Genomic DNA, 27,638 nt, shown 5'->3' on the forward strand with positions numbered 1-27,638 from the left:
TTTACAGGTCTCTTGTTCACACGCACCTGTAATTATCCTGAATTATACTATGGCGAGGGGGAGGCGGGGGGTGCTGAAGGGTGGAGGAGGCTTGCTGCAAAAGGAGCAGCCATCGCGCCTCCATCCTCCTAGAACCACATAATTCCAGCTTCTCCTTTCCCCCTCCAACCAGTAGGGACCCAGGTTGCCGCCACGTGAGCTTCTGCCTGGCTCGGCCCTCCTCTTCTTGCGCATACAGAATAGTAGGCGGGCTTTAACCGGGTTTTTTTCTCCTCCTTTGCCTCCCTCTCCGCCCCCCCCGCCCCCCGCAATGTCAGATCCGCTGCAGAAGCGAGGGGTAGCCTGCAAGGCAGAAGGAGGCGCCGCGCGCAGCTGACGGGGGCTCCCCAAAAGCCTGCAGCAGCGAGGAGGCGAGCGAAAGGTCAGCGCCGTCGCTTCGTCGGACTTAGGGGGGGGGTCGCCTTCGCTGGGGAGGGGGATCCGTCTCCATCTTCTCCCCCACCATCCACCCCAACCGGGGCGCACGAACGGCTTCCTTCCAATATTAGCCTCGCCTGCGCCGGCTCCCCGGCCGGAGAAAGGACCAAAACGGAGGGTTCCTGCTTGCAAAACGGGTGAGGAACCTTGCTCTAGGAGAGGAAAGTCAGAAGCGGGGGTGGTGGTGGTGGAGGGGTGGGAATTAATTACAAAATAAACGCATGCGGCAGAGCCATCATCTCACCTCGCTGTGGGGAAAAAAAACTGGGGGAAAGAAGACACCACCACCCTCCCAAAGAGCAAGCCCGACTGGATCCCATTGTGTGTGTGTGCGTGCGTGCGCGCGCGCGCGCGTGGTTTAGTCGATCGGAGCTGAAGGTTATATTGTGGAAGGAAGCGGCCTCCTGCAGCAGCAGCGTGTCGTCGCCGGGAGTGGGCGGAGGGACACGGGGTGGCGGCGCTTTCCAACGTGGGATTCCATGGCTCTGGCGGCGGAGCTCTGGTGACCCGAGGAGAAGCGGCTCGACTGCGGCAATGCTGCCAGCAGCAGGACCGACGGCTCTGCTGAGAGGAGGCGCCTGAGCAGCTGCGACGGAGGCGAGGGCAGGCGGCAGGATCCGGCCACATCCAACCTTTCCTCGTTGCCTTTTCTGTTTCCTCCCGCCGCCCCTCCAAACGGATTCTCCCCACTCCACAAACCTCTTCCCACTGGCAAGGCGTGCGCGGCTTGGCTTGCCTAGCTCGGGCAGGTAGCGGGTCTCTGCGTCCTCCTTTTGCCCTCCCTCCCTCCGACGACCCCCGCGGCCAAAGCCCTTTGGAGCATGGCTACTCTGCTGCGGAAAATCGGGCTCATCCGGATCCACAACAGGGACACCGAGGACCCCAAGCATCACCACCACCACCATCACCACCACCGTCGCGGCAGCATCCAGCAAGGCTCCTCGCTGCGGGGCAAAAGCAACCAGAAGAATAAGCAGCAGCAGCTGCAAGGCACGCCGGCCAGCGGCTGCGGGAGCCCCGGCAAAGAGAGCTGCAGCAGCAGCCGAGGCAGCAGCCCCGCGCGCAACAAGCCCAAGAAGGTGCTGGAAGTGGCCAAGCAGCAGCAACAGGCGAGCCCCGACGGCGCGCCAGAGAAAGCGCAGCAGCAGCAGCAGCAGCGCGACGGCAAGGAGGCTGGCTCGGGCAAGGACCCGGCGTCGGGGGGCAGTGTTGGGCGCTCCAGCACCCCGGCCTTGGTGCCGCCGTCGCTGGTGCCAGCCAGCCGGCAGGCGCACTGCACGCAAGTGCGCACCCGACGGCTGATGAAGGAGCTGCAGGACATCGCGCGTTTGAGCGACCGCTTCATCTCGGTGGAGCTGGTGGACGAGAGCCTCTTCGACTGGAACGTGAAGCTGCACCAGGTGGACAAGGACTCGGTGCTGTGGCAGGACATGAAGGAGACCAACACCGAGTACATCTTGCTCAACCTCACCTTCCCGGACAACTTCCCCTTTGCGCCACCCTTCATGCGGGTGCTCAGCCCGCGTCTGGAGAACGGCTACGTCCTGGACGGCGGCGCCATCTGCATGGAGCTGCTCACCCCCAGGGGCTGGTCCAGCGCCTACACCGTCGAGGCCGTCATGCGCCAGTTTGCCGCCAGCCTTGTCAAAGGGCAGGTAAGGAAGGGGCTCTTGGCGGCATGGTGCTGGGGGGGGAATCTTGGGTGGGGGCTCTCTAGGCCCAGCAGCAGCCTGGGCTTTAAAATGGTCCTGGCCCACTGAGAGGCCTTGGGTGGGCACTCAGCCTGGCTGTGGGTGAAAGACCTCTGAATCTCTCTTCTCTCCCCCCCCCCCCCCGCTAATATTTGGCCAGCTGGCTCCCTCTGTGATAAAGGAAAGGACTCTGGTCTCTTTCTCTTGCTGAGCCTTGGCATTGAAGGGGGTGTTCTGGAGCAAAGGCCTAGGCTAGAGGCTTGGCTCAAATCCATCTCCTGCTGCGCTGCCATTTTGCTGCACTGCATGGCTGCTGAATGCCAAACCACAAATGATGCGGGCGATCTGTGACTTCCCAACTTTCCCCTCTTAAATATGAAAGGAGGCGCAAGGGGCTAAAATATTGGTCAGAGGAGCACCACTTATCCAATCAAATTTGAAGTCCCTCGTGTCTTGTTTGGTTGTTTCTTCTTAAAAGGATGTTCGGTCACAACTATCCCATGCTGTGTTCCTTATCCAAGATATCCCTTACAAAAGGGGTAGCCAAGGTGGTGCTCTCCAGATGTTGGAATTCCAATGCCCAGCAGCCCTTTGGTCCCAGAGTTTTATTCCTGCAACACCTGGAGAGCAGCAGGTTGGGGGGCAGGCATCCTAACCACTTTCTGTGGCCCATATGGGGTTGGATTGCTGATCTTTGGGATCTCTGGAGCAGGAAGGATGTCAGCAAAGATCATGGGGGGGAGATGGCTCTGGTCCCCAAATCTTTGTGTAAATGGAAGGTGACTGATCTGTAGTATTCGGTGGGCTGAGTAGGAGAGATTCGTATTCTAAGAGGCTCTGTAGAATCCAGCGGTCAGCAATCCAACACGGTGTGAGTGACCCTTTGCCAGGTCAGGAGAAGGTGCCCAGGAGTGCCCCACAAAAGGTGACTTTGGGGGAGCAGATATGCAAAGCCAAGATTTATAAAATTCAGAATTATCTGGAGAGAGTGAGTAAACGTGAGTTATTCCCCCTCTCCCAGAACTGGAACTTTTGAGTCATCCAGTGACAAATGGGCTGGCAGAAGGATTTTGTCATATAGAACAGTAACGTAGGCTTGCTACGAGATGACACGATGGCAACCCATATCTGTTGGCTAAAAAGGGAAATACGTACAGCACATTGATGGAGATGAAGTGTGCCAGTGACTAAGAGTCGGTATTACCAGATTCTGGGAGCAATTAATTCCAGGATTGGCCGGTGAAGTGCTCACGTAAATGGAGGCACAGTGTGTTCTTTTTGCTCTGATCCAGAAGAGCATTTTTGATGTTTTAAAGTGGTCTCACAGCCTGACACAGCTATCTATATTGTGGTGCTGCGTGGAGATGTGATGTTATGAAATGAAACCTACAGCTTCAAAGGAGAGCCTCTGCAGCCCCGCTTAAGATTGTACGGATATGTGAGACAAAGCAAGAAGGAGCACCACAATTCTGGTGTATAATAAACCCCAAGCTCTTGAACTAGATAAAGCTACCACCCTTGCCATATCTAAGCTGCCTCTCCAATCCAGCACTTTCTATTGCCTTCTGGCTCTTTGTAATCTTAACTAAATGTGCAGGAGACCCCCTTTATATCTATTTGTCTCCCTGTCTATGTATAATCACATATAAGTTTCATATATATCTATATATGCAACCTAATCCTATGCATATACATTTGAATGCGATTAGTGGGATTTACACCCAAGTACGGTAAGCAGGGATAGGATTGCAACCAAAGTCAGATCACACAAAGTCACACAGTCTTCAAAACAGAGACAGCAACAATTCCTCTGCTCTGTTGTTTAAAAAAAAAATGTTTTTGGGATGTGCTGGGAAGGGATTTTGGTAAGAAAATCCACGCACCCAGTTATTTCTTTTTTTAAAAAAGTTGCTGTAAGGGGTGTACCTGCATTGGCTAGCTCCCCAATGAATGGCATCAAAATCTCAATGTGCTTTGTATCCCTTCCGTCCCTGAAAACATGTGCTGTGGTCACAGGCCACTGCAAAATTCGTATTGCTTTTAAATGTTTTTCTGTCGTCGTACAGTACAGTATGTCATCCTGATGTTCTGCGAGACGGCGGTATATAAATCCCTCTATAAATATATTTTTTTCTTAATGGCTCTGTCATAAATTAAATTTGGTATTGACTAATGGTTACAAACCCATATTTCCAAGTAATGGTTTTAAACAACTGCGTATTGCAATGCACTTATGCAGGTTGTAGATCCTTTGTGAGCCTCCTTCTGCTTTCCAAACATCAGTACCGTATCACTAAGCAAGACAGAGAGGACAATTCCTATTGGAACATCCATAGGTGTTTGGGTTGCAGCCTGGTGGGAAGTTCTGGGCAAACCCCACTGAAATGAATCCATTGTGCAGACCTTGTTCATTTCGGTGGGCTTTGGGCATGATAATACCCTGCTGGGTTGTGCCTTTCATTTTTTAAAATAGCTCCAGCATAGTCATTGGATGTGTTCCTCTTCAGTATTCACCTCCAAAGACTCCTCCCACCCCCCAAATGCAGGATCTACATATACATAAATAAATTAAAACAGATTTGAAAACTAATTTTAAAAACCAATCCCCCCCTTTTAAAAAAATAATACAGGTAATAATTCTAGCTTGGTTGAAATTAACTCTGAATACCACCAGCATGTTAAACCAGTACTTACAACCTCTTAGAACTGAATCATATATATATATATATATATATATATATATATATATATATATATATATATGGGACCCAGGTGGCGCTGTGGTTAAACCAATGAGCCTAGGGCTTGCTGATCACAAGGTCGGCGGTTCGAATCCCTGTGACGGGGTGAGCTCCCGTTGCTTGGTCCCAGCTCCTGCCAACCTAGCAGTTCGAAAGCACGTCAAAATGCAAGTAGATAAATAGGAACCGCTACAGCGGGAAGGTAAACGGCGTTTCCATGTGCTGCTCTGGTTTGCCAGAAGCGGCTTTGTCATGCTGGCCACATGACCTGGAAGCTATACACCGGCTCCCTCGGCCAATAATGCGAGATGAGTGCGCAACCCCAGAGTCGGTCACGACTGGACCTTATGGTCAGGGGTCCCTTTACCTATATATATGGGTTATCTGAACAAGTCATACTCCAGAGTAAACCCATTGAAAGCAATGGAACTTGAGTCCATTTATTTCAATGGGTCTTCTCTGCTTGACTTAGTCAGGTGTCACCCATTGAGTTAAATACCGCTTCTCCGTGTGGACCATGAGAAAAATATGTTTTGAGGATAGAAATGACATACGGTAATTGTGGCACGATAGGACATATACTGTATTCTTATGATGGGTTTGAGACAGGTGGCCTTGGCTTCACCAGTTATCACAGATACTGGGATCCAAGAGATGCCATCCCATATATTACTAAGGGCAGGCTACATCCACCTGGGTGATCTTGTATAGTCCTTTTTTTTTTTACCAGCTGAGCTTTTCAGTTTGCTTCGTTCTCGAATTATGAATCCTTGTTTAGAAGTTTAAAGGGCAGCCTTGAGAACTAAGTGGGATGTTACAACTGAAAAGGATGTGTAAGCTTTGGGCTTTATATATCCACCTTAGTTATTTGGGATATCTATATCCCATCTTTTGAGTGAATTATCCTCAAGCTGGCTTACAATAGACCAGGCATCCCCAAACTTCGGCCCTCCAGATGTTTTGGACTACAATTCCCATCATCCCTGACCACTGGTCCTGTTAGCTAGGGGTCATGGGAGTTGTAGGCCAAAACACCTGGAGGGCCGCAGTTTGGGGATGCCTGCAATAGACTGTAGCAGTGCACACTCCGTTCAAGCCCACACAACCCAACATCATCCCTTAGTCAACTGATGGGGCCAGAGTGTGCTTCCTTCGCCTCTGCAGTTCCAGGGCAACTGGCAGGCAGGGGTTGAAGAATCTCACTGCACCTGCTTCTTCTGTGATGGATGGAAGCAAGTTGTTGCCCACCCCTTGTCGTGATCTTCTTCTAGAAGGCTGATGGCAGACACCAGAGGGTGCTTCTTTTTAGTGCTGGAATCTCAGGGCACTTGGACCGCTGTATTCTTTAATGTACAAAAATGTCCCATGGAACTCAAGGGAGATTACATGCATTAAGTTGCTTACACATACTAATAGTATATTCAGTTTTACTAAGATGACTTTAAATGTCGAACAACCGTTTCACATTTATAACAGGCCATTGAGCATGCTGTGTGATGACTTCTAGTTAACATTCCTAATGCACAGCTGCTTTATACACATAAGGAACATTTATCCATTTAATAAGCAGGTGTATTTACATGTAGCATTTCCCAAAATTCATACAAATACGATACCAAGTTTGTTTATTCAGCTATAGTTATATGAACACATCAATACATAATAGTATACTTTGTAGATAGTATAAATCAGGCATCCCCAAACTGCGCCCCTCCAGATGTTTTGGCCTACAACTCCCATGATCCCTAGCTAAGAGGACCAGTGGTCGGGGAAGATGGAAATTGTAGTCCAAAACATCTGGAGGGCCGAAGTTTGGGGATGCCTGGTATAAATGCTCTCTTTGGCTATAACCTATTTTAGTAATTATATTAACTGGTTGGTATGTATCATCGTTTAGGAAAGGTATGACATACCAATGGGATGGGAAATTTGATTTAAATTAACGATTTAAATTGTAGGATGTGTTGTTGTTTTTTAACTCAACAAGAGAAAGGCCAATATAAATCATTGGTTTAATTCAAGTTTCTCATTATACTCCAAACCTTCCCTAAACAATTACACATATTACCTCAATTCTGGGGAGCCAGGTGGCGCTGTGGGTTAAACCACAGAGCCTAGGGCTTGCTGATCAGAAGGTCGGCGGTTCGAATCCCTGCGACAGGGTGGGACCCGTTGCTCGGTCCCAGCTCCTGCCCACCTAGCAGTTCGAAAGCACATCAAAGTGCAAGTAGATAAATAGGGATCGCTCCGGCGGGAAGGTAAATGGCGTTTCCGTGCACTGCTCTGGTTCGCCAGAAGCAGCTTTGTCATGCTGGCCACGTGACCCGAAAGCTGTCTGCGGACAAACGCCAGCTCCCTCGGCCTATAGAGCGAGATGAGCGCTGCAACCCCAGAGTCGGACATGACTGAACCTGATGGTCAGGGGCCCCTTTACCTTTACCTCAATTCTAATGAACCCACCTTGCCTTCTTAAAGTATCAGCAGCCCCCCTAAGTTAAATGTCTACCAAAAGACAATGAAATTGTCTGTGCCATTAGGCTCAAGGCAGTTTTCAGTGAGAAAACATTTCTTACCCTGTGAAGAATGCACAAAATGGACATTTTGGGTACCAGTTTGATGGACACTTCATTTTATTATACACAGGGAATGGGGAAACCATTTTTATCTGCTTTTGCCCTGCTTTACCAGAAAGCCATTAGGAAACCAAATACGATATAGATTCATTTTCAGGGGAAATCAATGGTTGTGTGACATTTGCCATAATTATTTCTGCCAATACTACCTTCCTTCTCAGCTTTCCCTTCTGCTCTCAAAAAAACCTCCCTGTAATTGTACGGTGATTTTTATCCTGGAAATACTTCTCGTAAATATCTGTCCATTTGGGGATTAGAGGACGAGGAGAGGTGGTTGCATGTTTAATTAAACCATATTGCTTCGTGTTTCAGGGCTAGATCGTGGGGCCACTTTCCCATTCATTAGTCATACGATCCCTTTTGCCGCTGATATGAGTAATTCATGTTACTTCAAGCCTAATGAGAACAATTGTCAGCGTTGGGTCTTTTTTGCATTCTTGCAATTAAAGTAACAGGCTTTTACTTAATTGCTTCATGTGACTCAGTCATGTCTTCTAGAAAGCAGCATAGGATCCTGTTGTACTGAGCAAGCTTTTGAGTTTTCCCGGAAGACTTCAACAGATTAGTGGTCAGGAAAGCCTACTATATACGGGGGGGGGGGGGCAAGTGGGAGTCTCCATTTAGTGCTAATCCAAAAATGAAATGTGGGAGGGAGATGCAGACGATTAAATTAGGCTCGATTAGCTGCCGCAGTGAAGAGGAGGACCAGGTCCAGGGGTTCTTGCCTTGCCATGTGTGCCCATATACGAAGTCAGCATCAACTCGTCTAATGCAGTCAACCTGCAATATTTTAATCTTAAACACTGAAACGAATAATTACCGGTTTCAGCATTTGTTCCTGAACGCAGTCTATTGCTTCAACCCCTCCTTATCACATGAGTGTGTGTGTGTGAGAGAGAAAGTGTGTGTGTGTGTGTGTGTGTGTGTGTGTGTGTGTGTGTGTGCGAATAAGAAATACAGAGCTGTGATATAATTGCTACAGAGAAATCCTAAATATACTTTGTAGGGAGAAAGCCTCACTTAGTATTGTGGGACTCCTAATTATTCACAATGCACTATTTCCACTGGAATTCTATAATTGTAATTCTATAACCTAGAATATTACTTCCTATGCTTGTTATTAAAAATATATACAGTATATGATGCTCATATGCTGTTGACGAGCAAAGGGGGCATCCGGAGGTGAATATTCGTCAACAGTTTCATAATGCTTTAGTCTAATTAAAAATGTGAAGGCAATTGCATAGGGAAAATGAGAGGGGAGTATTAATAGTAGAGTGTTGTCAATGTCTGTTTGATAATCTGAGCAACTGCTGTCCAGTAGCAGTCGGATTCAGCCCCGTGTAATACGAGTTGCATTATATAACCTGGATGATTCTGTTGCATAAGGCTCTGGCTTACAGAAGCTCTGACTAGGAGAAACACTTGAGATTCCTGGTCCTGTTTGCAGAGCTAGTCTTTCTTAACAGTTAGTTTAAGAAGGGCACTTGCACCGAGAGAGAGGGAACCTATTTCCATCTGTTGGGAAATGTAATCACCAAATTTGTGAAGCCCTTAACAACTGGCATTATATCCATTGTGTAGCACTTGGTAAGATTCCCAGCGTTTCATCCGAAGAGCTTCTGTCAGTTTAATCAGGCAATGTTAATCCAGTGCTTTAAATGGAAATAAGAAAGAGCCCCGTTGGATCAGACGGGGGGGGGCTCCCTCTAGTTTCCAGCAATGCATTGCAGGAGATTGAACTAAATGGTCCTTGTGGGGCCTTCCAACTCCTCCATGATTCTGTGAATGGCCCCAAATTGATCTCCCCTGGGCAGCCTGGAGAAGGAGAAGCTGGAGCAAAGCACATGTTAATGGATCGCTACAATTATTGGGATTAGTAGTATAGTCCTTAGTGGTGCCTGTCTTACCATGTGGAAAATGTCTAGCAAAAAAAGCACCTGAGCTCCGAAAACCTATTTATGTAGCATTAACTATTCTTTATCTCAATAATAAGACACAGGAGACGAAGGGTTGTTTCCAGCTAAGTTCTACTCAGAGACCCATTGAAAATATTGAGCCCAAGTTAGTTATGCTCATTAACATCAATAGATCTACTCAGAGTAGGATTAGCTTTGGCTGTAACCCTGAGGGGCAATTCCACGCTCTCAGGGAAGGCAGCTGAGGGGCCATAAGTTTCTTTCACTTCCTCCTCCACCAGGGTGGGGAGAGTGAGGTTGCTGCCAGAGGCCTTCCTGGTGCGAAGAGGAAAACGTTGCCACTGACTGATGCATACCGGGTATTAACTCTACAATGACAAATAAAATGCAGCAGCTCAGCAAGGACTCCCACAAAAGCTTGAGCAAAGAAGTGTGCTGAAAAAACTAGTCCTCATTGGTGCCCAACTGCATCTGAGAAGGGAAGCATAGAAACATAGACTTGTTGGGTGGGAAGGGAATTCGAGGGTCATCAAGTCCAAACTGCACAGAACTCTGCATAGATTTGCAAGTGTGCTAGCGATTTTATTGCTGCGCCACTCGGAGGGCCAGGGAATTCCATAACCGGGGTGCCACTGCTGAGAATGCAGGTAAGTGCTGCACAATGAAGAAGGCCTTTTCCAAAGATCTCAAAATATGGCTGAGAAAGCCCTGCTGTGACCCACCTTTTAGTTCATGGCATGATTCTGATGCTGGCTGTGAATCATCAGACTAATGAGATGGGACCATGGATTTGAAAACGTGTTTTAGGGAACCTTGGAAGCTCATTGAGGCCCTTCAGTGAGGAAACTCACCAGTGGAAGACAGCTTGGCCATAATTATCTTCTCTTCCCACGGAATGCACAGCTTCAGAGTACCTTTAGGTCTCTTCTAGGCCATGCTCTCAGTTGACATGGGTCAACAGTGAAACCCTGTGGATCTGGCCATTAGGGAGAAACACAGAAAGCTGTCTTGCATCAGGCCATTGATCCACCTAGCTCAGGCCATTGATTCACCTTCCTAGCCCTACCTAGTGATGCCAGAGATTGAACCTCCGCTGAGTTTTGGCCTTTCCCTAAAGACAGACATCGGTTGGTGAACCACCAGCCTTTTGGTTTACAGCCAAGCATGCTAGCCAGTTATGCCCAATTGCTTCCCTTTATGAACCGAATGTGATCCTTGGAATGTGACCTGGAATTATTGACACAAAGCAGCCATGGCAAAACAAGTTGATCTGGAAGAGGCTCCCTGAAGGTAGAAAACTTCAGACTAAGACATGCTTACCAAAAAATGGTTTGTGGACACAAACCATTACAAAACATGGTGTCCTGCCAGGGCTGTGGGGCTATTGAATACAAATGTTTGTGGATCAAGGCTGTAGGCATATTTGGGCAGGCCTGTGGGCACACTCGGACTTTTGAGTGAGGGTCATGGTCACTTCTCTCCCTCAGAGCAACCTCCACTCCTAAGAGACAGAAAGAGAGAAAATACTTGAACATACAATTTGCGTTTCCAAGGAATCTGGGTAAAAGCTGGTTCTAGTGCAATTAACTGAGCCTTGTAAAACACAAAGAGCTGAAAGATGAAGTGTTTTCCCCAACTGTACTGTATGTACTTTTCAGTACAAAGGGTACTGAGAAAAGGGTAACCACTCTTACCGCAGGATGACTAGGGGGCAGTGAGTGAGGAGGCTCTGTGTCGGTGACCCCTCAGCTGCAATCTCCAAACCACTGTCGATTATTCCTAAACTCGTTTTTGGAAAGTGGTGGTTTTAATTTATGTGCTCTGAACATGAAAACACGGGCCATGAAGATGTGGCAAGCCTATTAAGAACACAAAGAAGTGCCCTGCAGAACTGGGGCAAAGTTCAGCATCTTGTTTCCTCATCATTTGGGATTCAGGGGCAGTTAGCAAACAGGACTGATAGCCATTTATAGCCTTTTCCCTATGAATTTGTCCCTTTTAGGGCCACCTAACTTGGCGACTGTGATGAGTCACGCCTTCTATTTATTTTTGCCGCTTCACTGGTGCATGTGGAGCGAGGGGTTCCTGATTTACTCCCGCCATTGTCCATAAATTCAAAGCCTAACTGCCATATAATTTATATTATCCTGTTTCCTAAAGCCTTCATCTACAGTAGCTGTGGTATTTCAGACATGGCCTAAAACCAGCTAGGCACACTTTTATAAGTAAAAGTATATAAAAGTAAAAAAAAGGAGTTATTTATTTATCAGAAACTATAAATGAGGCAAATTCAGCTGGGTCCTGTTTCTTACTTATGTTTGCTGCAATGAGGTTATAGTATCTCCAAATGACAGTCACAGAAGTTTGCATATGGCTGCCTAGTAAAGTGTAGCTCCTAACCCATTTAATGGATATGCCCCTTTACCCCGTAAATCTCACCACCAAGCACCGTGAACTTCAGCCGGTTTCCTCTGAGCCAGACTTGCAGACAGTTCTCACTCTGGTCAGCTCCAGAAGTTCCTTGCTGAATCGCTCTCACTTGCTTAATGCCTATCTATGGCCTCACTGCCAGTCTTTGGCATAAGCCAGTGATTCAGCTCTTTTGGCAGAGGTGGCGCTGTGGGTTAAACCACAGAGCCTAGGGCTTGCCGATCAGAAGGTCGGTGGTTCAAATCCCCATGACGGGGTGAGCTCCCGTTGCTCGGTCCCAGCTCCTGCCAACCTAGCAGTTCGAAAGCACGTCAAAGTTCAAGTAGATAAATAGGTACCGGTACCAATACAGCGGGAAGGTAAACGGCGTTTCCGTGTGCTGCTCTGGTTCGCCAGAAGCGTCTTTGTCATGCTGGCCACATGACCTGGAAGCTATACGCCGGCTCCCTCAGCCAATAATGCGGGATGAGCGTGCAACCCCAGAGTCGGTCACTACTGGACCTAATGGTCAGGGGTCCCTTTACCTTTACCTATAGTTCCTTTATATTATTTTTATTAAATTTTCTGTTTTACCATTTCAAATAAATATTTTACATACTTTAAAATATCAATGACTTCCCTTCTTCTCTTTCCATGGTTCATTTTGCATATCTTACATCCCCGCATATTTTACAAAAATTATTCCAATTGGTTTTCCATTATTACACCCGTCAATAATTACTTACACTGTTGAATTTATTTTAATCCTGCCAGTGTTTTCAGCTGTACACAGTTATTTTCCATATAATCCAGTCTTCTTTAAACGTATGTTCTTCTTCCTCTCTTTTTCTATACATTAAGTCTGCAAGTTGTGTATATTCTGTCAACTTAAGTCATAGCTGCCAAGTTTTCCCTTTTCTCACGAGGAAGCCTATTCAGCATAAGGGAAAATCCCTTTAAAAAAGGGATAACTTGGCAGCTATGACTTAAGTTGCCAATCTTCTTTAGATGGGACCTCGCTCACTTTCCTTTCTCCGGCTAACAAAACACGGGCCACAGTTGTTGCATACATAAATAGCCTTTTCTGACACCTGGGAATTCCAGTCTAAATTATCCCCAACAGAAAGGACTCTGGGGTTTGGGGGGGGGAGTAATTAAAAACATTTTTTTCAATTCATTATAAATCGTTTCCCAATGAGACAAACTAAATTTCCAGTTTTCTCTAGGCTCCCTTGCCTGTCTTCCACCTGCTTCTGCCTCCTCTCTCAGCTTGTTCTTCTTGGCTGTCTCCCTCTTTTGTCTTCTTCATTCTTGTTTTCTTCTTTCTCCCCCCTCCGCAAGAGTAGTAGAATAGCTTCATTTATTTTGCAGCCAGCCTGTTCTTCAGCCAATCAGATTTGAGTGGAATCCAACCTCATCTAATCACTTTTCCTGCCCAGTGAGTGATCAAGAATTTCTGCCCATTAAGCCCACCAGAAGTGTGGTTTTACAGTTCTGTCCCATAGTATTTAAATCAGGGGTCCCCAAACTTACCCGGCTTTGGGCCGGATGCCCGCCGCACCGATTGTGTGGTGGGCCGGAGGGTGGGGGAGTGCGCGGCTGTGCACGCCCATGCGCACACGCTATTTCTGGCACACTCCCAACCTGGAAAGCGCCGGAAATAGCTTGTGCGCATGTGCAGAAGCCTCCTCCGACCCGGAAGTACACCGGAAATGACGCTTGTGCGTGTGCACAAGCTATTTCCGTCACTTTTCCGGGTTGGAAGTCGGCAGCCGCACCACACCGTGCCGGTAAGAGCAGGCAGTGGCAGCAAGCATCCCGGGGGGGGGTGCATAAAAGAGCCTCAGGGGCCGTATGTGACCCCCGGGCCGTAGTCTGGGGACCCCTGATTTAAATGAACCCATTTTCTCCTCAGACCAGCCTTACGGTAAATAGCAGCCGAATGTCAACCACCTTTTTATGGGGGGGGGGGGGAACGTAGCCTACATTTACTTTATAATGGGGTGTTTGAATGAGATTGGCATCAGTGCCTGAACAGATAAGCACTCTTACCTAGAAATAATTTTTCCACTTTAATCTCCCAAATGATTCCTATCAAGTGAAAAGCCCTTGAAACATTTTTAGCATCTGCAAGTCAAGAAAATGCTGTTGAGAATTTTTGGATAAAGTGATGCATATCTCTGGGGCTCGGGAAAGGATTTAAGTCATTCAGCCAGCCTATCCGAACAACTCTTAAGAGTTTGTATTTCGTATCTCTCAATTGAAAAGTCAGTCACATTTCCAGCACATTCTGGTGTCATTAACACAGAAGAACCCAGAATGGGACTCTGTGGATAGGAGCTGAATTGATTCCCAATGGTTGGAGCTATCAGGGGCAGAGAGCAATTTAAACCAGCGGTCTCTCCAAGTACTCCCTTTCCCCTTTGTTTCCTGCAAGTGAATAATAATAATAATAATAATATATTTATACCCTGCCCATCTGGCTGGGTTTCCGCAGCCACTCTGGGTGGCTTCCAACAAATTAAAATGCAATGGTGCATCAAACATTGAAACCTTCCCTAAACAGGGCTGCCTCCAGATGTCTTCTAAAAGTCTGGTAGTTGTTCTTCTCTTTGACATCTGGTGGGAAGGCGTTCCACAGGGCGGGTGCCACTACCAAGAAGGCCCTCTGCCTGGTTCCCTGTAACTTGGCTTCTCGCAGTGAGGGAACCGCCAGAAGGCCCTCGGCGCTGGACCTCAGTGTCCGGGCAGAACGATGGGGCTGGAGACGCTCCTTCAGGTATACTGGACCGAAGCCGTTTAGGGCTTTAAAGGTCAGCACCAACACTTTGAATTGTGCTCGGAAACGTACTGGGAGCCAATGACCGGTGTTATGTGGTCTCGGCAGCCACTCTCAGTCACCAGTCTAGCTGCCGCAGTCTGGATTAGTTGTAGTTTCCGGGTCACCTTCAAAGGTAGCCCCACATAGAGCGCATTGCAGTAATCCAAGCGAGAGATAACCAGAGCATGCACCACTCTGGCGAGACAGTCCACAGGCAGGTAGGGTCTCAGCCTGCGTACCAGATGGAGCTGATAAACAGCTGCCCTGGATACAGAATTAACCTGCGCCTCCATGGACAGCTGTGAGTCCAGACTGTGTACCTTGTCCTTCAGGGGCACAATTACCCCATTCAGGACCAGGGAGTCCTTCACACCTGCCCGCCATCTGTCCCCCAAAAACAGTACTTCTAGCTTGTCAGGATTCAACCTCAATCTGTTAGCCGCCTTTCCCCTCGGACTATGGGTGTCTCTGCCTTCACTGACCACATCCTCCAGTGGGGTGCTCTTGTAGTTGTGCAAGTATTGCCTACCCACAGACACCATCCATCATAAAAATGACAGCCATTTCCACCAATTTAACTGACACTAAAGGGGGCCATATTCGGTGATTTCAGTGAGGTACAACTCAGTCTACCCCAGGGGTCACCCAGGCCTTGGGAGCCAGTGGGCACATTTTGAATCTATAGAAAGTGTCATGAGTGCCAGTCACAAAATGGCTCTTGTGGGGTGTGGGGCATAACACAAAATGGCGGCTGCAAAGGCTGGGCCAGTGACTACAGGAATCGAGCAGGAAGAACGTACAGTCTCTCAGGCATTGCAAATTTTGAGGGGATCTTTTACTGAGGCCTATTATGGGAGCCATAGGAGGTACTGCCAGGTATGCCGGTGCCTGCAGGCTCTATATTTGTGTCCCCTGATCTAGCCTACGGAAGGAAGAAGAATGAACAAAGTAAGAATTCTCCAGTACATATGTTTTATCACCATAGACGGTTTTGTCACCATAGACGGTTTTATCACAGTCAGTAGACCATGAGACTGTTAATCTCAGGGGCTTGAGCCCCACATTGGGCAAAAGATTCCTGCATTACAGGGAGTTGAACTAGATGATTCTCAATGATGCCATCCAGCTCTACAATTCTGTGATTCTGTTATTCTCAAAACAGGATTAATGGCAAAAGAAAATCAGATTTGTGATGTAAAAACCCGGTGAAAATGTGCAGCAAGTACCAAGCGTACTGTATACCTGAAGGAGCATCTCCATCCCCACTGAGATCCAGCGCCCAGGGCCTTCTTGGTAGTGGCGCCCACCCTGTAGAACACCCTCCCATCGGATGTCGAGGAAATAAGCAGCTATTCTATTTTTAAAAGACATCTGAAGGCAGCCCTGTTTAGGGAAGTTTTTAATATTGAATGCTGTATTGTTTTTAATACTTGATTGGGAGCCGCCCAGAGTGTCTGGGGAAACTCAGCCAGATGCGGGGTTTAAATTTTTATTATTATTATTATTATTATTATTATTATTATTATTATCTTACCAAAGAACTCTTAACTTAAGCTTTATTTCACATACATGTGCTTAATGTCCCTCCCACCAATACCGTTCAGACATCCAAAGATTTAAAGTTGGCTAGATGTTACACATTCCTTGCAAGTACTTTCGCTGGTGCTGTTTGACAGGGATAAGTGGTTATGGGACTTAGGGCTCCTTCACACTTCTCTGGGTTCTGCGAGTTTTTTCCATTTGTCCCGTGATTTCTGGGCACAGCTCCAAGTGGTTGTTTTTTTCTTTCGTCCCGCTGCTTCCCCCGGGAAAACCCCGCTGTTTGCTGTTGAATCTGAACAAATGTCAGTCCGCAGAAAACCCAATTGATGTTTGTTCCGATTCAGAAGTGTGAATGAGCCTTTACTTTGCCACATACATAAATAATGTAAGATGAGAGTATTACAAATGGGAACTGTTAAAGTGGGGGCAGGATTTTTCTTTATATTGCTTACTAGGAAGTTGTACCGTACAACCTTATGGTTTTTGGAATTCATGGTTGTAATAAATCCATCCCTCTGCGGTCAGCAAGACTTATTTCCATCACAAGCATGTATCCAGAGACCCCAGTTCTCGCGTTCTGAATGCGCTCTGTCCTTAAGTTATGGTTCAGTGTAGCTCCCCTGTTGATTGTAGCTCTCCTTATGTGAAACTGGTTGGGCTTTGGGCTGTGGCTGGAGTTTGCTCATTCAGAAAACCATCACTTAAGCTGGTGCTTGGAAGCCGACTCTTGAAACATGTTCTTTCCATTGTATCTGTGCCTTTGTCGCTTTTTTTGTGGCAGCTTAGAAAAAGCAAATTCCGTGTTAGGGAGCATTGGGGAAGGGATTGAAAATAAAACTGCCAATATGATAATACCATTATACAAGTCTGTGGTGCTATCATATTTGGAAGGCTGTGCACAGTTCTGGTCACTGTGGGTAAAGCGATATTGTAGAGTTAGGGGGGGAAAGCTTTAGGAAAAAAAAAGTTATCAAGGAGCTGGAGCAGGATCACCTATGTGTTTCTTTTAAATGGCTGGTGCACTTCCTCGCAGGACAAACCGTTGTGTTTGCTTTTACTTAATTTGTGCGTTGAACGAGACCTTAAATTTGTGAAATTTCTGTTCTGAGTTTTGAATCACTTGATGGTTGTGTAAGAAGCTGATTGATAGGAAATCAATGTGCTGTTCCACACTGCAAAAGATACTGGATTCCCCCCCCCCCCGAATTATAACCTAGCTAGGTCGCTTTGTAAGTGTCAAAGAAACAACATGCTCCATTTTCATATTTTTATATCCCCAGGTGCACTTGCATCACACTCAGTTATGTGAGCAAAGTGGGATTTACATCTGAGTAAACGTGAATAGGATTAGGCTGAATATACAGGATTATATCACTCGATAAAGTCAGGAGGATGTGGCCACATTACAGGAAAAGCAATAACGTTGGTTTAAGGGTACTGGGAACTGTAGCTCTGTGAGGGTGAAACCACAGTTCCCAAGATTCTTTAGTGCTTGGTGTGTATAGAGCCCAGAAAGGAAAACAAGACCAAAATAACTTGGTAGGACAAAATTTGTCTCTTGGCTAGTGCAGGGGCAACCTATGCAGTAACTGCATAATCACATTAGCACTGTTCCAGAGTATTTTTCATTCTCATGTATATTAGGTAAAGGTAAAGGGGCCCCTGACCATCAGGTCCAGTCGTGTCCGACTCTGGGGTTGCAACGCTCATCTCGCTCTATAGGCCGAGGGAGCCGGCGTTTGTTCACAGACAGCGAACATGTGGCCAGCATGACTAAGCTGCTTCTGGCGAACCAGAGCAGCGCACGGAAACGCCGTTTACCTTTCCGCCGGAGCGGTCCCTATTTATCTACTTGCACTTTGACGTGCTTTCGAACTGCTAGGTTGGCAGGAGCTGGGACCGAGCAACAGGAGCTCACCCCGTTGCAGGGATTAGAACCGCCAACCTTCTGATCAGCAAGCCCTAGACTCTGTAGTTTAACCCACAGCGCCACCTGGGTCCCTTTATGTATATTATATTGATTCAAAAAAAGATTGGTTAATGAAGAAATGACACATCTTTCTACTTACGAGTGTTTGTTGAACTAATTGGCTGATGAAGAACTGAACAAAACAGTAGTTGCTATCTGGAAACACCATTCAGCTGAGCCTGAGTTGGGCATCAGAATTGGACATTTGCTGATTACACAAAGCTTTACAAGCTTGATCTCTGCCGGGTAAAGTCTGGCACCGTGACTTATTCGAGGACTTTCAGAGACTTCAGTTTGATAGTTTTGATGTTTTGCATTGTTCCATAAAGTTTTCTATACTGTAATTTTTTTCTGGCCATTGTGTTGCTTTCAATATTGCTGCAGCCTATGCATTGGCAAGGTGAAGCCATTTGCTTTGGGCAGTGAATCTGGCCCTCACCCCCAGTGTTGTACTGCTGCCAGCACTTCATTTGTGCCGCCAACCTTGCCACTGCAGCTGCATTGTGGCAGCACGGTTACAGCCACAGGTGAGGGTACCGTTGCGGCAATGGGGCTGGCAGCGGAGCAGTTGCACTGGTGGAGGCAGTGGGGTGAGGACCCAGCTCTGCAGGGGGGGTGGGATTGGGGCATCTTACCTACGTAGGGACCCAGGTGGCGCTGTGGGCTAAACCACTGAGCCTAGGGCTTGCTGATCAGAAGGTCGGCGGTTCGAATCCCTGTGACGGGGTGAGCTCCCGTTGCTTGGTCCCAGCTCCTGCCAACCTAGCAGTTTGAAAGCACATCAAAATGCAAATAGATAAATAGGAACCGCTATAGCGGGAAGGTAAACGGCATTTCCATGTGCTGCTCTGGTTCGCCAGAAGCAGCTTTGTCATGTTGGTCACATGACCTGGAAGCTATACGCCGGCTCCCTCGGCCAATAATGCGAGATGAGCGCGCAACCCCAGAGTTGGTCACGACTGGACCTAATGGTCAGGGGTCCCTTTACTTTACCTTTACCTACGGCGGCAAAACATCTTGGGCCAATCCTGCTCTCAGGACTAATTCCAAGAGGTGGGTCCACTTGTTCAATGCCAGATTCAGACATGTTGGAGTAATCTTGCTGTAGCTTTGATCCTGAGAAGATCCCAAGCATGGATGGAGATTCTGACAGTGGGGCAGAAATACCACTTATACACTGCCTGCTAGGTCTTGGTTTGACAAGCTTTTGGAACTGCTTGTTCTAGATCCACACAGATAAGAATTTCTATTCACCCAAATTTTACATATGATTTTCTAGCAAATGTGTTCCCATTTATTACCTGTGCAGGCTTAAAGGAGAAAAAAAGATGGAGATGACCAGCAATCATAGCTGCCAAGTTCTCCCTTTTTTTAAGGGAAATTCCCTTATGCTGAATAGGCTTCCTCGCGAGAAAAGGGAAAACTTGGCAGCTATGCCAGCAATTTTGAGCTGTTTATTCTATGATGATGATGATGATGATGATGATGATGATGATAGTAGTAGTAGTAGTGCAAAATGATGTAGATATAATAATGAATTCATTCACCTTCAATTGTCATTTGTAAAAGTCATGGTGTTGGTGGGCGCATTATAAATGGCAAAGAAGAGCCTCTCTAAGTTGCATTTGAACTTCTTCTCTTTCCTGGGAAATGGATGTAGGCAGAATTATCTTGGTTGTTAGCGAACTAGTAAAAATAATAATCATTAAAATAGAGTTAGAGATAGTGAAAGAAATGCAACAACAGTAGCTGCCTATTGAGGATGTCATGGCAGTCCAGCCCTGGAGTTACGTGAGCATGAATGGCAAAAAGGAGACAAGGCTGAAGAGAAAGGAGAAGGGGCTGAGCAGTTGAAGAGACAAGTGCAAGCATGAGAGCTTTCTTCTCCCCACCCTGCTAAAATGCACTGAGCTTCATAAACTCACTTTTATCTGGCTTGATCTGCAATTGGCGTTTAGCTGATTTCAGTTCCCTGCTATGGGCAGATACTGAATAAAGCTGCAAAAATACTCAAAAGAGACCGACTGACTTTTTAAAAAATATAACTAATGCTGCAATCCTAAGCACATTTAGCATGAACGCTGTAGGGTTTGTTTCCAGAATAAACCCAGTTAGGACTGCTGTGAAATTATACGTGCTGGAATATGGTGCTGCTGTTTCCTTAAGTGATCAGCTGCATCAAGAGCAATGGTTGGCTTCTTTTGGAAGATCGCCCAAACTAATGGCATGCTTGTAACACATCTTTTTTTTACATACTGTAAGGGGAAGGGCTTATAGAGAACAGCCCCCCCCCCTCATCAGAAGCAGCCCATCTCCAAGCAGTCATGAAAGCAAAGGGGCGGATGAGGAAAGTCAGGAGACGGAAAGGGAGTGCCAGACCACTGGCAACATCCAAGAGCCCCTGCTCCACAAGCATGAAGAGAGGGAGAGGGAAAGAGAGGAGAGGAATCAGGCAGACCGCAGACCCTCCCCCCCCCCCCGACTCCGGAATTGAGGAGGAGGAGAAAAGGGAGGGGATTCACTGTCCCGAGGCTTTTATGTTGGTCCAAATCGCGGAAGGGGGCAGCGCCGGATTCTGATTCAGAATGAGGAGACATGAAACCAGTAGCTTGCTTTCACTGTAATAAATACACTGAAAGACAAGCATGTGGAAGGTCGTTACTCAGGAGTAGTCACAACAACCCTGACACATACATAGACAAATTTGAACATAGGTGGAGGCAAACAGCATAGGCCAACTTTTGGTGGGGAGGTATATCCATTATCCCCGGAAAAAGATATTTGTGACCCTAAAGGTTCCTTCCATTCATCAACTCCGCCCCTCCTACTTCAGTCTATCTGCTTCAATCTGCGTCCCCCTGGGAGAGCAGAAGATGAATCGCCTCCTGAAGATTCTGATGGGTTTCACATTCTCGGCCATCTTTACCCAGGGGTGCAAGGGGTGCAGGGCACCCGGCCGCCAAATTCTGGGGGGTGCCAATGTATACCTACTGTATTCCAGTCCCTCTTGATTGGCGGCAGTATAAAGCAATGGAGTGAAAGTCTCCACCCACCCACCCCCTCTTCCATCGCTCTGTTACTCCATAGCGTCAAATATTCCCGAGTCAGGAAACAAAAGCAGGTTTTTCCCCACTGTGTTGTTGTTACAGGTGAGCGATTTCCCCCTTAAAAAACTAAAAAAGATTCAACAACTTTGGCTTCCCCCCTCCCCCAAAAAACTCAATAAAAGTTAATTTAGCGGCGGCTGAACTAAATTTTGGGACGCTGGGCAGATCTTTGCACCCTGGCAGGTGTTCACATTCAACACCATTCTCCAATAAAGCAGGGGTGGATGGGGAACCTGTGGTTCTCAAGATGTTGGACTCCCACCAGTTCCGGCCAGCATGGCCAATGGTCAGGGATTATGGAGATTTCATGGGAGGTTCCCCAATCCTGCCCTAAAGAGCCATTCATTGAGCATCCTGAGTCATTAACAAACAATTTGATCAATAGCAGATATACAAAACAAAGACATACTCGGCCCGCATTCATAACAGTAGGCTTAAAAGATGAGTCCCCAAGAAGCAAACATTATTCTGTGGAATGAAGCCGGACTAGGAAAAATTGGGAAATTGGGTGTTTTATTTCTAGCTTTATTTGTCTCTGTCTTTTATGTGAAATTCATTTCATTGTTTATTTTTTCCGCGTGTCTATAAATTGCTTAAAAACGGAACAGTCTCCAAGTGTTTGCTGTTAACCGTGAAATGTATGCAGAAAATCCAATTCATATTCTCCAACTTAAATTATATAATGCAAAATCCACTTTACAGATTTCACAGATATAAAATGTAATAGACTCAAACTTCTGCGAAGAAGATCCTGCTTCCTTGGTTGCTCAGCTGGATGCAAAATACTATCTCCTCCTATCAGCAGGGTGCAAACAAGCCACTATATTTTTCCAGTGACTCAGTTGGGCGCAAACAAATTCTATCATCCAGTAGCCCTGGACGCCGGAAGCAAACAACTTACAGTACATAAAGTGGGAAGGGAGGGAGGAAACCAGAACATTAAAGAAAGCAAGGATAAAGTCTCTCCAATCCAGAGAATTCCTTCTGCGCTGTGGAACAGTTTGTTGTGCTTATGCAAGAAGGATGTACAAGAACTTCGCAAGAGGAAAAGCAGGTTGCGTCCAGAGCTTCACGCAGCTAATAGTGGTCATGATTTGTGAAAGGATTTGAACATCCAATTTTCTCCCCATTCATTCATTCATTGCTCCCTTGATCATTATCTAGTCAGAGAGTGATCTTACTTTATTAGCAGATTCCAGAGAAAGGTTTGGTCTGTCTTTTCAAATGAGGGAGGATTCAAACATGCAACCCACACATTCTCACTGAAGTAGTGCAGTCCAAGAACTTCTCTGCCACATGACTCTTCTGATTGTGGAAACTGAGTCTGTTAGACCTGACTTGCCCACTAATTCCTACCGGCAAAGTGCCTCTTCAAGCCCTGATTTACTATTTGGAGTCTCATGGTGCCCATCTCCTCCTGACTAGTACACCTGCTACCTGTGCACCTGCCATCCAACAGGGCTCCATGCAAGGAAGTCTCCCTGTCTCCATCTACCAGCACAGAGCCTGGTTGTCTGCCTTCACAATTTCCACACTGTTGGGATTAGCATGCATCTGGGTAGTGAGAACACCACAAAGAAAGCACGCGGAACTACCTCTCTATGATAACCTCTGAATTCTCCCCTGCTTCTCCTCTTTCTATGCCCATTGCTTCCTCGGTGCTTTCATTTCTTCTTAAATACCGTATTTTACTCGAGTCAAATGTGCCATCAAATCTAATGCGCACCTTAATTTTCAGAACCTTGAAACCCAAAAAAGTATTTGCTGGCGAATGTAAATGTGCCATCAAATGTAATGTGTGCCTTAATTTTCGCAAAGATGAGCATTCGATTCGAGTGAATATGGTATTTCTTTTCTTATAACAAGAAAAAGAAAACTGCACAAGCAAAGCACTTAAAGAATTCCTACAGGAGATCTCGTACAGCAGGGGTCAGCAAACATTTTCATCAGGGGGCTGGTCCACTGTCCTTCAGACCTTGTGGGAGGACGGACTATATTTTGAAAAACATAAATACCCTGCAAGTCGGTCCCACAGCTGCCTCCGGACCTGGAGGAGGAACACACTCTGCACGTGCTCAGGAGCGTGTCTTGGCACCACCTGCTCACTGGCATTGTTGATGAGCAGCAGCCGGTCCATCGGCCCGTCCCTGCAGAGCTCCCAGGTAATATGCACCATGCGCTGCAACCCGCCGTCGGAGGACAGGTCGTCGGGCAGGCCATGCACACGGAGCGCCGGGCAGGTGGAGCACAGCTCACCTTCCAGCTGCTTCAGGGAAGGGTTGTTGGGTTTTTTTTCACCCAAACCACAAGGTATGCCTGCAGCCATGTACACTCTCTAATCCAATTTGGGCAGGGGCAAAATAATTCGGATTAACAGCTAAATAATGCTCAGATGTGGAAAAAACCAAATGGTCAACGAAAAAAGAACCCAGTCAGTGGCAATTTCTGTCGTGTTCTACTTGTGAGTTTTGCAGGGTCATCTGTTTAGTCCCTGTGAGGACAGGAGGGTGGGACAGGATAGCCTAAGCTGCTATTCTATCAATAAATTTCAGAACATCTCTGCTCTCAGTCAGAATTTCCGCTCCATAAAATCCCTGTAAAAGTCCATTTGGGTTAGTGGAAACTAAAGCAGGGAAAGCAAGGAAGAAGAAGAGGAGGAAGAGGAAGAAGAGGAGGAGGAGGAGGAGGAGTTTGGATTTGATATCCCACTTTATCACTACCCGAAGGAGTCTCAAAGCGGCTAACATTTAGGTACCAAGGATAGGTAGGAAGAATAGGAACACTTTTAGTTATTTTCTTTTTCTAAAAAAAAAAATATTCATAATACCCCCCTTTTTTTAAAAGCAAAAACAAAAAAAACCAGTTGCTAATGTGTTGCTTTCCGATCCGTGTAATCAGGGTTGGTTTATTGTCTGTTTAAATGGCAACAATGCAGACTTACCAGCAGGCACCGCAGATTTCTTAATTCCGCCTGTGACCTCAAGCTTCAAAACAAAAATTTTCCCGTTGCCAGTTTCTGTGTTTATCTATTAAACGACAGACAGAGTTTTGACAAAGCCAGAGTCAACGCTAGTAAGCTGTCGCTCCATTGTAACTATTTCCCAGCAAATAACGCTGTGGGGAAAATGGAATGTATTTCAGAGATGTGCTTAGCATTGCTCTCGTTAGAGCACTGGTTATTAATATATCTGCATACAACAGCAGCTAGAGACCTGTTATTTGCTTAACAGAAAGCATACGGAACGTAAGGGAAGTGATTGCGATGGTCAGATTAGCAGCCGGGAGCAAACTACATGTGATTCGTCTGTCCCACCTGGCGTTCATCTGTCTGCCCCACCCATGTTAAAACATAGAGTTTCTGCTTTGTGAATCTCTGCATGTGGGGATGAATGGGACAAGAGGGTTGGAGTGATGTGGCTGAAGACAAGGCACAGTATTCACATGCAGCACAGAAACTAGGGTTGAGAAGAGCCTGCTGTGGTCATACTTTGTTGCAAGAGTTCCCCCCCCCCCCCCCATTTCTTGTTCACCTGTGTGGGGTGTTTTGCCTTGGCAGCCCCAGTTGTCGGAGTAGACCAGTGGTCCTCAAACTTGTTTTCTATGGGCCGCACTTTCAGAATAAAAATTTGCTCGCACCACGCTGAGAAAACATTGGAAAACAAAAAGGAAATAACTCCTGGGTGCGCTTGATTTACCACATAGAACACAGCTACTTTATAATAGGAACATGGGTCATCCATAAAATATAAAATAATGCAGCTACATAAGAACATGAGTCCTTCTCAAAACAGAATTATAAGCGAGCCTCTTATATATGTACTACATAAACTCAATGAGAGGCGAGAGCTTGCTCTTGCTGGCTATTCTCATTTATATTATGTCTAATTTGAAACAAAAAAACCTCTCATCTTCTTGTTAACACACAAAAGCCTTTCTCTTTCATGATCTTTCATATTCATCAGATTTATCTATCCATATTCTGCAAAAAAAATTGTGTGTGTGTGTGTGTGTGTGTGTGTGTAAATCAGGCATCCCCAAACTTCGGCCCTCCAGATGTTTTGGACTACAATTCCCACCTTCCCTGACCACTGGTCCTGTTAGCTAGGGATCATGGGAGTTGTAGGCCAAAACATCTGGAGGGCCGCAGTTTGGGGATGCCTGGTGTAAATGATAGATAGATACTATACTACACTGAAGCGTTCCTTTGATTGTCCTTGAATCTTCCTGCCACACCCTTTGAGAATGACTGGAATAGAGCATGGTGTTGGTGTTTTTGTGGCCAGAATACTTGTCATGATCTTGGAAAGTGAAGGTCCAGCTGTGTGCTCAAGCTGCAGAGAGAAGAGGCCATGAGCAAAGTGGCCTTGTGATCCTTAAGGCAGCACAACACCCTGCTAAGGAGATGCCGCCCTGTCTTGCATTGCGCTGCTAGCTAAAGTTATGGCTTTCCTGTGTTTTTATCCTTGGTGGTGTGCTGCGATTGGCTGCTGAGTTGTACCAATTGAGGTTAAAGGGAGAGAAATTCCTACCTCCGGGTGTGGAGGCGGTGCAGAGTTGCACCATGAATGGGGACCTGGCCACTGGATCAAAGGGCTAGCTTCACCCATGAGGCAAGGTGAGGTGACTGCCTCAGGTGGCAGGATCCACAGAGACAGCTGATCAACCCTCCAGGGAATGCATCGCCCGACACTTCTGCCTGACACTTGATTTCAGCAAGGCCTTTGACAAAGTGCCCCTTGATATTCTTGTAAAGAAGCTGGTAAAATGCAGGCTAGACAATGCTACCATTCAGTGGATTTGTAACTGGCTGATTGACCCGAACCCAAAGGGTGCTCATCAATGGCTCCTCCTCATCCTGGAGAGTAGTGACTAGTGGGGTGCCACAGGGTTCTGTCTTGGGCCCAGTCTTATTCAACATCTTTATAAATGACTTGGATGATGGGCTTGAGGGCATCCTGAGCAAGTTTGCAGATGACACCAAATTGGGATAGGTGGCTAATACCTCAGAGGACAGGATCACACTTCAAAATGACCTTAACAGATTAGACAACTGGGCCAAAGCAAACAAGATGAATTTTAACAAGGAGAAATGTAAAGTACTACACTTGGGCAAAAAAAAATGAAAGGCACAAATACAGGATGGGAGACACCTGGCTTGAGAGCAGTACATGTGAAAAGGATCTAGGAGTCTTGGTAGACTACAGACTTGACATGAGTCAACAGTGTGATGCAGCAGCTAAAAAAGCCAATGCAATTCTGGGCTGCATCAATAGGAGTATAGCATCTAGATCAAGGGAAGTAATAGTACCACTGTATTCTGCTCTGGTCAGACCTCACCTGGAGTACTGTGTCCAGTTATGGGCACCACAGTTCAAGAAGGATACTGACAAGCTGGAACGTGTCCAGAAGGGGGCAACCAAAATGGTCAAAGGCCTGGAAACGATGCCTTATGAGGAACAGCTTAGGGAGCTGGGTATGTTTAGCCTGGAGAAGAGAAGTTTAAGGGGTGATATGATAGCCATGTTCAAATATATAAAAGGATGTCATATAGAGGAGGGAGAAAGGTTGTTTTCTGCTGCTCCAGAGAAGCGGACACGGAGCAATAATAATAATAATAATAATAATTTATTATTTATACCCCGCCCATCTGGCCGGGTTCCCCCAGCCACTCTGGGCGGCTTCCAACAAAACAGAAATTCTAAAATACAGAAATCCACCACACATTAAAAGCTTCCCTAAACAGGGCTGCCTTGAGATGCCTTCTAAAGGTCTGGTAATTGTTGTTCTCTTTGACCTCTAGTGGGAGGGCATTCAAACTACAAGAAAGAAGATTCCACCTAAACATTAGGAAGAGCTTCCTGACAGTAAGAGCTGTTCGGCAGTGGGAGCTTAGGGAGCTGGGTATGTTTAGCCTGGAGAAGAGAAGTTTAAGGGGTGATATGATAGCCATGTTCAAATATATAAAAGGATGTCATATAGAGGAGGGAGAAAGGTTGTTTTCTGCTGCTCCAGAGAAGCGGACACGGAGCAATAATAATAATAATAATAATAATTTATTATTTATACCCCGCCCATCTGGCCGGGTTCCCCCAGCCACTCTGGGCGGCTTCCAACAAAACAGAAATTCTAAAATACAGAAATCCATCAAACATTAAAATACAGAAATCCACCACACATTAAAAGCTTCCCTAAACAGGGCTGCCTTGAGATGCCTTCTAAAGGTCTGGTAATTGTTGTTCTCTTTGACCTCTAGTGGGAGGGCATTCAAACTACAAGAAAGAAGATTCCACCTAAACATTAGGAAGAGCTTCCTGACAGTAAGAGCTGTT

The 27,638-nt window shown here is 46.5% G+C and overlaps 1 protein-coding gene across 1 annotated transcript in view; it reads left to right on the forward strand.

Moving 5' to 3' along the window:
• The first annotated feature begins 304 nt into the window (after positions 1-304).
• Positions 305-27,638, forward strand: part of UBE2QL1 (ubiquitin conjugating enzyme E2 Q family like 1) — a 32,605-nt gene continuing 5,271 nt past the window's right edge. Inside the window, exon 1 of the mRNA XM_035101553.2 lies at positions 305-2,132. Coding sequence (XP_034957444.1) covers positions 1,299-2,132 — 834 coding nt within the window. The 5' untranslated portion in view covers positions 305-1,298. The remainder of the gene's footprint in view (positions 2,133-27,638) is intronic.

The sequence above is a fragment of the Zootoca vivipara genome, chromosome 8 (genome assembly GCF_963506605.1).
Source record: "Zootoca vivipara chromosome 8, rZooViv1.1, whole genome shotgun sequence".
NCBI lineage: Eukaryota > Metazoa > Chordata > Lepidosauria > Squamata > Lacertidae > Zootoca > Zootoca vivipara.